The sequence below is a fragment of the Lathyrus oleraceus genome, chromosome 5, assembly GCF_024323335.1.
Source record: "Lathyrus oleraceus cultivar Zhongwan6 chromosome 5, CAAS_Psat_ZW6_1.0, whole genome shotgun sequence".
In the NCBI taxonomy this organism is placed as follows: domain Eukaryota; kingdom Viridiplantae; phylum Streptophyta; class Magnoliopsida; order Fabales; family Fabaceae; genus Lathyrus; species Lathyrus oleraceus.
The window spans coordinates 127,587,813-127,599,301 of NC_066583.1; the positions used below are offsets into that span (position 1 = coordinate 127,587,813).

General features: G+C 38.3%; 1 protein-coding gene across 1 annotated transcript; it reads left to right on the forward strand.

The window, feature by feature from the left end:
• Positions 1-3,971: 3,971 nt before the first annotated feature.
• On the forward strand, positions 3,972-7,021 carry LOC127088277 (double-stranded RNA-binding protein 1). Its single transcript, XM_051029200.1, has 3 exons — positions 3,972-4,236; positions 5,105-5,367; positions 5,628-7,021. The coding sequence occupies exons 1-3, from the start codon at positions 4,209-4,211 to the stop codon at positions 6,750-6,752; spliced, it is 1,416 nt and encodes a 471-aa protein (XP_050885157.1). The 5' UTR covers positions 3,972-4,208; the 3' UTR covers positions 6,753-7,021.
• Positions 7,022-11,489: the final 4,468 nt, after the last annotated feature.

The following is an 11,489-nucleotide window of genomic DNA, read 5'->3' on the forward strand; positions in this document are numbered from 1 at the left end:
ACTCTAGTTTTATTGGCGTCAGGTTTATCCATAGCTTGATGGTCATGAATTTACCGCTACAACAACAATAACCTTTCACTATTCCTGTTCAACCTCAACAACAACAACAACAACGCTATCAGCAACCTCAACAACAACAACAACAACATTATCAACCACAACAACAACAACAACAAAGACCATAGTATCAGCAGCAGCAAAGACAAAGAAGTCCCGAAAGAAGGTTTGATCCGGTTCTGATGCCCTATAGTAACATTCTACCATATCTTTTGATAGGATCACTTGTACAATTAAGAGAGTTGGGACCCCCTCTAGAAGTTCTTCCTCCCGGCTACAATGTGAATGCCCGTTGTGAATTTCACTCCGGAGCTCCTAGACATTCCATAAAAAATTGTAAGGCATTGAAGTACAAAGTGAAAGACTTAATTGATTCAAAGGAAATTATGTTCGTACCCAATGACCCGAATGTAAGCGACAATCCCACGCCTCCTCACAACAAGACAAATGTGAACATGGTAGAAATGGATAATGGACGAAGACTAATAACCTTTGTCGATGAATTGAAAACTTCACTGATCGAGATCAAGAACATGTTGATAAAAAATGATGCATTTCCAGTTTGTACAACCACTTGTGAAAAATGTTTAATTGACCCATATCACTGTGCAATTTTGAAGACCACCATACAAAATCTGATGGACCAAAGGATTTTATTGATAGATCACTCGTCTATGATTGAAGAAATATTCGCTCTCGAAATATCGTATGATGAAGTCCCACCTTTGTAGATTCCATACAATGTTTCTCAAATGACTCTCTCAACAACTCCCATCACTCCAATGGTAATAACAGTCCTGACGTCGTTTCCCTATAATGACACCAAGACAGTCCCGTGGGTGTATGACTCCATAGTTTATATCCATGGCCAGAAGATGCAAGAAAAGTCGATGACGTCCTACAAACCAATAATCAGTATAGCCAGCACCGGGGGGTCACTAGAAGTGGTAGAATATTCACTCCCACATCTCTCCCAGCTGATAATGATGGTCCTTCGACCCAAGACAAAGGAAAATATATTGATAATGCCTAACAAAGGCAGGATTCTCTACAAACTAATTAGGTAGATGAATTCTTGCGCATCATAAAGAGAAATAATTATCGAGTGGTTGAACAACTCAACCAAACTCCATCAAAGATCTCTATGTTATCTCTGCTTATATGCTCCGAAGCACATCGTGATGCCTTGGTCAATTTTCTAAAAGTTGCTCATGTGCTGCAGGAGATCTCCGTGTGCCAATTCGAGGGAGTGGTCAACAACATAGTTACCAGTATGAGTCCGGGGTTCAGTGATTAAGAGATCCCCGCTAAGGTAAAAACCATAACAAATCCTTGCACATCTCTATTGAGTGTGTAGATATTGTGTTATCAAGATTCCTGGTGGATACTGGTTCCTCTCTCAACGTGATGCCCGAGAGTTCTCTTGTAAAACTGACCATTGAAGAACTTGTGATGAAACCATCTGAGCTAGTAGTAAGGGCATTTGACGGGTCGAGATGGACCACAATTGGTGAAGTAGATATTCCCATCAAAATTGGCCCACATACTTTCTTCATTACCTTCTTTGTGATGGACATACACCTAGCTTATAGTTGCTTACTTGGGTGACCATGGATTTATTCGGCCGAGCCGTTACTTCAACGCTCCACCAGAGGTTGAAATTTCTGATCAACAACAAACGGGTAGTTGTGGAAGGTGAAGAAGACATCATGGTGAGCCACCTATCGTCGTTTCGATACATAGAAGGAGAGGGGGAATGGAAGGAAATCCCATTTAAATCGTTTGAAATTTTCAACATTGAAATGGTTTTCCCTAAAAGGGATGAATTGAAAAATGTTGAATTTCCAATGGCCTCCCTCAAAGATGCTTTGACTGTCATAAAGAGCGGACACCCTGTAGGATGGGGAAGAATGTTGGAGCTGCCTAACAACAATGATCGCACTGGATTGGGGTACAATACCCAAAGCTTGAAGAAGACCATACCGATAGCTGAAAAGGGACAAGTGTTTCTATTATCTGACTACTTCTCAAGCGTCGGGCACCTTGTATACGAACATATATGTGCCCTGTAAGAGGTTAATGAAGTTGAAGATGCGGGACTGATCTTCAAGAAGACCGAAGGAAGATATGCTACCAATTGGACCGTGTTGGAATTACCTGAAGTGAGAATGATCGAGAAGTAATTTTCCTTGTTTTGTTTTCCTTTAATCAATCAAAAGAACCCATATCGTGTCCAAGGCATGGGGAAATCATTTGTAGGGCCTATATGGAATTTCCCTTTTATCAAATTAATGAAAATCACCATATTTCGCATTCAAATTTGTGATCTTTGTCTTTCATTTTATATTTTCACTAAAATTTAAAAAAATGGCAATGTTTTTTTCTTTTACTTTAAAGTTTTTCCAACCATTTTTCTTCCTTTCATATAAATAAAAGCATGAACCCTAAATCATGCAGATCCCCCTCAGTTACCACCAATAACAGCTCTGCTATAGTCCCATATGACTTCGACAATTCGATTAATCACGCTGACAAAGATTGTGATGAAGATTATGAGCTCCCAGAAGAGTTAGCTCGGTTACTCAAGAAAGAGTCGAAAGTCATCCAACCGCATGAGGAATCTGTGGAAGTAGTCAACCTTGGAACGAACGAGGAAGTCAAAGAGGCTAGAGTTGGCTCAGCTTTACAATAAAAAGTAAAGGCAAAGTTGGTCAAGCTCTTAAAGGACTACATGGATATGTTCGCATGGTCTTACCAAGACATGTCGGGCCTCGGTACTGATATTGTGGTCCATCGTATACCTCTTATATAAGATTTCCCTCCCGTGAAGCAAAAGCTAAGAAGGACTCGTCCTGACATGACTATGAAGATCAAGGAGGAGGTGCAAAAACAGCTCGATGCAGGGTTTCTAGCAATTTCCAATTATCCCCAATGGATCGCCAATATTGTGTCCGTGCCTAAAAAGGACGACAAAGTAATAATGTGTGTGGATTACAGATATTTGAATAGAGCAAGTCCCAAAGATGACTTCCCACTATCCCATATTGACGTACTAGTGGACAATACCGCTCAGCTCTTTGTTTTCTCCTTCATGGATGGATTCTCTGGTTACAACCAGATCTGGATGACTCTGGAGGATATGGAGAAGACCACTTTCATAACCCCATAGGGTACCTTTTGCAACAAGGCCATGCCTTTCGGATTAAAGAATGTTGGCGCAACTTATCAACAAGCCATGGTCACACTCTTTCATGATATGATTTAGAGAGAGATCGAGGTTTACGTTGACGATATGATTTCCAAATCCCAAACCAAAGAGGACCATTTTATCAATCTGGAGAGGCTATTCGAACGGCTAAGATATGTTGGTATTTTCCCTTTTAGGAAATATTTATCGAAGATGTCTTGATAAAATATGTAAAATTATTTTAAGGAACCATTATACTTAATAGATATTTTTCCTCTTATTTCCGGACACATCTCCTGACGCACCCATTTCTCACAAAATTGAACGCAAACGAGTGAACCACTCATTATACTTAATTTTGGAGATTCATATCCAAATACACCATATTTTTATAAGAAAAAGGATATTTTCGGATATGCATATCCGTAAAGTGTCCCGTTATGTATTTTTTAAAATTTAATATAAAGTGTATCGGATATGCAAACCTAGTAGTCATGCATCAACAATTGAACAAATATGTACATACCAATAAAATTTCTATTGAAAAAAATAATTGAAAAATAATTAAAGGGTGTTTTCGGAGAAGAATCTTTGAATTTTTTATAGAAAATTTTGGAGATACATCTCCGAATCAATCTAAGAAAAATGTTATTTGACTAAAAAATAAATAAAGGGATTTAAAATACGCAACTATATCTCTAAAAAATTTTAAGGGTATTTCTGAGTTTTCAGAAGTATGAGCCAAAAAGAAATTGTCAATTTTTATCGAATGGATTGATGGGTTTTAATGGATTTTATTGTCCCTAGTTTCTCCTGCGCAGATTCCGATATTAGCTTCACCGTACACTCATACTTTTTCATCTTCACTCACTCACACACACCTTTCTCTCCTCTTCTCACTTTAAATACTCCCAACAAACTTCCATCAAATTAATCACCACCGTCTCTTCCCTCAGCTCTCACCATGTCCACCGCTACCGAAGATTTCCAAGGTACTACTACTATTCTTCTTTCTCTACTATTTGTTTCAGCTTTTTCGAGGGTTTCGTTTTGCAACGCGAATAAGAATAAACACATTTTTCTGCTTTTTTTTTCAGCATCCAATAATGCTATTATTTTATTTTCTCATTATACTTCTTCGCTATGGATAATTTTATTTTTTAGGTTCAGAATTGAAATTTGATCTTTGGGTGTTTCCGATGCGTGAGTAATGAAAATAAAAAGTTTATAATTTCAATAGATAGATACAGATAGTACTAATTTAAAATTGAGAATGAGATAACATGTTGTAATACTTGTAGTCTTACAAATTAAGAACCCTAGGACAGAAACCCTTAATAGGGGAATTAATCTCTAACTTTTTGTGGGAGAGTATTTTTGAAAGGGGTGAGCTATGTAGCAGAGATATAGATACCTTGTGATTACTTTTAATTTATTCATTTTTTTCAAATTATTACCGGTGTCAGAGTCGTATTCGGGGTGTCCGTGCTTCATAGGGGTGGGTAATACAGACACCTTGTGATTACTTTTAATTTATTCATTTCTTCAAATTATTACCGGTGTCAGAGTTGTATTTGGGGTGTCCGTGCTTCATAGGGATGGGTAATGAGACATTGGTTATCAGGAGTTTTTTGACCGGGATCAATTATTGTTCCAATCAGCATTCGAACTTGGGCTCTCACATCCCAGCCGATTATGGTGTCATCTGCTTGCACAAAAATCAACTTTCAGAGGGCAGGCAATGATTTGTTTTCTCAGACAAATGAAACAGACAACCTTTAAAAGAAAGCTAGCTAGACCAAAATGACGAGATTTCTATGTTATTCAATTCATATTTACTTTCTTTTTTATATGCGTCAGGTGTTTCAAATTGTTATGTGTTCAAGAGCCGGTTGCAGGAGTATGCTCAGAAAGCGGGACTCCCCACACCCGTGTATGAAACTATCAAGGACGGGCCTTCCCATGAACCTTGTTTCAGGTCAACGGTGATTGTGAATGATGTTCGGTATGATTCTTTGCCTGGATTTTTTAACCGTAAAGCAGCAGAGCAGTCAGCTGCAGAGGTTGCTTTGATGGAGTTAGCCAAATCTGGTGAAGTTAATCAGTCCATCACTCAACCTGTTGTAAGTAGTCTTTGCAAAAGTCCTTACAAATTATGAATTTTTTTGTCTGAAGTAATAGAAAGTTCCGAGTGTAGTGAATATTGTCGATTATTTCTCACACATCCACTCTGTTGTTGTCCATTTTGATGATTAGAAGAAATGTAGTGTTGCATATTTATCTGAGATGTTCACCATCTTATGTTCTGTATTGTAATATATTACAGCTGTTCAGGTTATTTTATATTTGCTGCCTCTGATAATTTTAATGATGTTTCTCCCAGCATGAAACTGGATTATGCAAGAATCTACTTCAGGAGTATGCTCAGAAGATGAACTATGCAATGCCAACGTATCAATGCAAAAAAGATGATACACCACCAGGTAGAGTACCGTTATTTTCATGTACGGTCGACATTGGAGGGATTCTCTATATTGGGGGAACAACAAAAACAAAGAAGGAAGCCGAGATAAAAGCTGCAAGAACTGCTTTATTAGCTATCCAGACAAATGCATCTCAGGCTTCTGAAAACCAGTTTGGCCATTTGACTGTCATTCCATCCAGAAAAAGGGCAGCAGATTCTGTCGCTGATGAGGCTTCGAAAGCTCCAAAGCCTAAGAAAGCACGGTTTAAAAGGAAATTTCCCAAGAGGAAACAGTCTAGAGACAAGAAGCCTCATGTTCAGACTGTCAATGCTGGCGATGGAGCAAATGTCAATCACGGGATAGAATCACTTGCAAATGCTGGCGATGGAGCAAATGTCAATCACGGGATAGAATCACTTACAAATGCTGGCGATGGAGCAAATGTCAATCACGGGATAGAATCACTTACAAATGCTAATGATGAATCTGGCATTCAGGAAATCAAATCTGAAGCAATGTTCCCTTCAGAAGCGGTGAAGAATTCTGAGAATGGAGTCCCTTCAGAAGCGGTGAAGAATTCTGAGAATGGAGTCCCTTCAGAAGCCGTGAAGAATTCTGAGAATGGAGTATCGACTAACCATCATGAGAAAGAGACGACTATCCATCATGAGAAAGAGACGACTATCCATCATGAGAAAGCGGCGTTAGCTGGAGATGGGTCTTTTGCTTTGAATAAGCAAGAGGTTTTTGATAATGGGAAGTTGACAGAATTTCAATCCGAAGAGGTCAAGCTTGGGAATGTTGTTACAGAAGTGTCGTTTGCTCCAAACGGAGACTTACCAGCAAACGGAGACATACCGGCAAAGAGCAATGGGATGTTTGCGCCAACCGGAGACACGGCAAAGAGCGATGGGATGTTTGCTCCAACCAGAGACATACCGGCAAAGAGCGATGGGATGTTTGTGCCAAATGGAGACGACATACCGGCAAAGAGTGATGAGATGAACAAACATTTTAATGGAGATATGGTCTCTAGCAACTGATTATATTGAGAGTTTTTGTTTTTTTCTTACAGAAGAGAGGTTTGAGACTTCTAAGTATATTATTATCAATTAAAGATTTATTTATAATGGAAGAAAGATCCAGTCAGTAGCAGACATTCATTAGGATTGTTAGGGCATTAGGTTACATCTTAAGAACATAGAATAGGCTAATATAGGTTATGATATGAACCAAAGCAAGTTGATAATTTATAACTGATAACGGTATTTGAGACCATTTATTTACTTATGGTATTGCATTATTATATTAATATCTGCTCCATTTTTTAGAGGTGTTATCTGATTTTAGGTTAGAAAAAATATTCCTATGGGAAATGCAATATTCTTATTTTGATTTAAATTTTAAAAAATTATTCTAAGATATTTTTTATTCTTGGGAATCACATTTATACAGAACTCTTTTATTTTTATTCTTATGTGGGAATATAATATTCTCATACGAATAATTTCAATCAACTATAGCTTTTCACTACCAATCAAATTTATTTTATTTTTTTTCTGAAAATTTTAAATTTAAAAAATTTACAATTATTCTTAGAAAACTTTAATTTCTAATTCAAAATTTTGATTTTACATGTTTAGTTGAATATTCAATATTTTGATTTTAGTCCACAAAATTTTTGATATACTCATTATATGTTTATTTATATCCCTTCTTTGAAATTTTGTTTTTTTTCCGTATTGAAGTAAGTCTTTTAACTCCTATAATTTTACTCCAAACTCGAGGTGTATAAGAATTATCAAGGTGTCATATTTCATTATAATTTTTAAGGTTATTATAGGTTTTTCTATATGTTTCATTCAGAAACTAAAAGGAATGCAGTCACCACCTGAATGTCTTGAACCAATGGTGTTAATTAGGGGTGGCGAACGAGAATACCTGTCCCGTTTAGGTACACCACACAAAAGACCACAAAAAACGGGGCGGGACAGACATAGTTGAGGATGAGGGCCTAAAACCTAGGTCCTTCCCGCAAAAAAATGAGTGCGATGCAGAAAAAGTCTGCGGACACTGCACCTTCTAAGTCTAAAAATACAAAATTTTATGTTAATGCTTGTGCCTGCAAAATCCCGCGAAGAAAACGGGACGGGACGGGACGGACACATTAAAGGGTGAGGGCCTAAATTCTGGACTCGCCCCGCAGTAAAGTGCGGGAAAAACGGGCATGTCCAACGGGCCGAACCCATTTTTTCACCCCTAGTGTTGATCTCTGTTATGGTGGCGCGAGTTGAACTGCATGGTTAACATTTCAACGCCTAAGTCAGTTTAATATTCTAAATGAGTATTGTGTGAAAAATGGAGATCAAAGTGTGTACCTTATTTCTCGTGAGTATTGACTTTATACCTTGGGCCAATTGAAATGGATTTGAGATGAATTAGGCTTTGGTTATTTAGGTCTTTTCTCGGCCCAGAACAGTTTTCCTCAAGGCTTTGTGAAACACTGAGAGAGTCGGGGAAGTCTTTAGCGATTTTGGTTGGGTTCTAAGACGTCGTATGAGGTAGGGGTGTTCAAAACCAAACCAACCCAATAGAAAACCGCAAACCAAACCAAACCAAACCGAAACCGCATTTGGTTCGGATTCGTTTCGGTCATTTTTCAATAAAACCGCATGGTTTGGTTTGGTTTGCGGTTTGTATTTTGCAAACCGAACTAAACCAAACCAAACCGCATTATGTTACAACCCAAAGTTCACTTATCCCACATCCAACCCAAACCTCAAACCTAGTATGCCTTAACCTTACAATTACAAACGATTTTCTCTTAATCACACTTAGGGTTTCAATTTCAACCTTCTTAAATCTCTCATAGTAGTATCACATATTCTTCTCATCTTCTTTTCCATGTAGGTCTCTCCTATTCTACTCTAATAAGTCCTTTATTATGTTCTTTCTTTTTTATCTTTTATGTTACTATTTTCTCTTCCAATTACGTTTTTATTGCAATTTTCTTCTCAATCTCGCATCTCTTATGTTCTTTTTTTCATCTTATCTAATCTCTCATCTCATATGTTTCTTTTATGTTTTATTACAATGTCTTTGATATTATTTTATGCTACTATTTATATTTGTCTTTTATTTCACTTTTGTCTAATCTGGTTTTTTGTATATTGAATGAAACGTTTTTGTCTAAATATGACGAATTTTGATGTTATTTAGTAATGTATGAATGACTAAACACAAAGTTATGTCGTTATTTATAGGAGTATATATGGCTCAATAAAAATATTATAAAAAACCGAACCAACCGAACCAACCCAAACCGCATTGATTTGGTTTGGTTTGGTTTGGTTTTATTTTTAAAAGTCAACCAAACCAAACAAACCGCATGCTTTTTTCTCTTGCGGTTCGGGTGATTTTTTTCGGAAAAACCGCCCAAACCGCACCGCGAACACCCCTAGTATGAGGTGAGCTAGACCTGAAATGTTTAGAGTCAATTGAAAAATAGTGGGAAACAAGCGCATTAAATGCGTTTTTATCATTGACATGTTTCGTCTCCTTCTTCTGACACGTGTACAGACGTGACAAGTTAGGGCATCTCGTAGGTTATAGGGCATTTGAGTTTGCTTGTACCCCTGAGGAGGAATCTAGTAGTTGATTTCACAACTTCTTTCTTTAGTTGATCTGGACCGTCCAATAGTCTTCGCTTATAAATAGGAAAAGTCGAGCGTTTCAGAAACTTTTTGCAATCTTTGGCATTCGAGTCCATTCACATACACTTTATTGACAAACATTTTCGCCTCTTTCTTTCTGAGAGTGTTAGCTAGGACAATTCTAGTTATGTAGTCAAAACCTTTGCTTTCTTCATTTATTTTGCTTCATCAATCTCATATAACCATGTACCATACTAAACTCAAGTTTTTATCTTCATCATTTCTTGTTTTCTAGCGAGGATGAATGATAATATGGTTAACCTAGATAGCAATTCTGAGGGCGAAACTTTGTTTACCTCGAGAATGGGGAGATCACCTGTTTCTCACCCCTCCTCTTAATCATAATCACATGGAACCAAAAGGCATGCCTTTTTTTTGACAATTTTGACTCTGGAATGGTATATGGGGATTCTTTTAAGGAATGCTTTTCTTCATCCTACTCATTAGAAGCCCTTTTATCAAATATCGATAGAGAGGTGAATCGTGTAGAGGTCCCGATGTCCTCTACGATCTTAAACGAGGAGGAAATACATGGCAACATGCAAGGAGAGAACGCACTAAAATCTTTATCCAACTTTGCATGAGGACCAATAATTGTGAGCCTAATAACATTGAGGTAAATGCCCAATTAGATCTTCGAAGTCGACTAGACGCATCGAAGCTCGACTGGGTGAATGCATAAGTAATGGGCAATCCATCTGTTATGAGTATTGTGGCAGTAGTAGAGGTTGTAGGTATCATGGTCGGTGATCCTCTAGAATGGTTGGGTCTTCCAGTGGGCCCGAATAAGAGGGCATGTCGCTCTTTTGACGAATGTGCGGTCCCTCTCTATAAATGTCTATTCACGAGGATATGATTACGGATACCTTTCTCCGACTTCGAAGTGGCCGTCTTGAAGCACTTACAAGTTTTTCCTTCTCAGCTTCACCCGAGGTCCTAGGCATTCATGAAGGTGTTCCAACTGTGTGTTGAGCATAAATCTTGGAATTCTTCCTTTGGGTTGTTCCTTAATCTATTTCACCTGAGGCGTACCTCTCAGGACAACTTCCGTGATCAAGGGCTCATTAGCTTCCATCCAGACAATCCTTGGTTAGACACTTTCACCCAGGACTGGGGTAATTTTTTGGGGCGTTTTTTGCTGGTGAGGTCCCTTACGTTAAAGGCCTATCTCATTTGGTGATACTCTTCTGCTGAGTCTTCTCTCTTCAGTAGGAGTTCATTCCCAAAGTACTTCAATTCACTTTAACAAGGACGTCCATTCATACCGTACCAAGTTGGGCTTTCTTTCTCTAGACAAGGTGGCAATGAAAGAGGAAATATGATCTTGGTTCCACAAACTTGGTTACGAGGAATGGTTTGTCCCCAGCGAGGTGTCTCCCGCCAAGGTGGGAAAAATGTGGATTGACACTTACGACATCGTGAGTGCAGACAACCACGAGTAAAGAAAATATATATTTGGTGAGGACGGAGTCCTAAATTTTTTTTGCATGTGCTATGTATTTTTCAGATACCGTGAAAAAGCTACAATATCTTTTTGATCTTGTTGATGCTCAAGGTATCCAGATTGGTCCCTCTGGCTATGTAGTGATGCCCCCTCCTAAGACCATAACTCATACCCCATCAGTTGATCTTATCTCCACCATTGAGACTATTCATGGTCGACTAGTTGGTTACCTACGCGACCACTTTGATTGTTAAGGAGACATCTTCATCTCCAATTTTGACGAAGAGGGTCCAAGATGAAGACCAACACTTCCCCCGAGAACAAGGTTCTTGAAAACTGACTTGTCTCTCTAGGGATGGTGCTTTAGGGAAAATGTGCACTTTCATGCAGATGCTTGCCACCTTTTCCTTTTGGCTTGCCTGTACTTCTAATGAAGTTGTTGTTGTGTCGGCGGAGGACCTATGTTACGTCCAAAATCTCTCTACGATGGAAAATATGGATCTTCTCTATGATATCACCTGTATAATTTACTAGGCTTCTTCCCTAATTTTCTATGGTCACTGTTGGTAGAGGATATGTCTTGGCTGCCAACAATTCCTACAAGGAAATGGACACTTGGAAGG

Coding starts and splice junctions, on each gene's coding strand:
- LOC127088277 (XM_051029200.1), top strand. CDS start 4,209: ATGTCCACCGCTACCGAAGATTTCCAAG. Junction 4,237..5,104: donor CGCTACCGAAGATTTCCAAG/GTACTACTACTA, acceptor TATATGCGTCAG/GTGTTTCAAATTGTTATGTG. Junction 5,368..5,627: donor AGTCCATCACTCAACCTGTT/GTAAGTAGTCTT, acceptor TGTTTCTCCCAG/CATGAAACTGGATTATGCAA.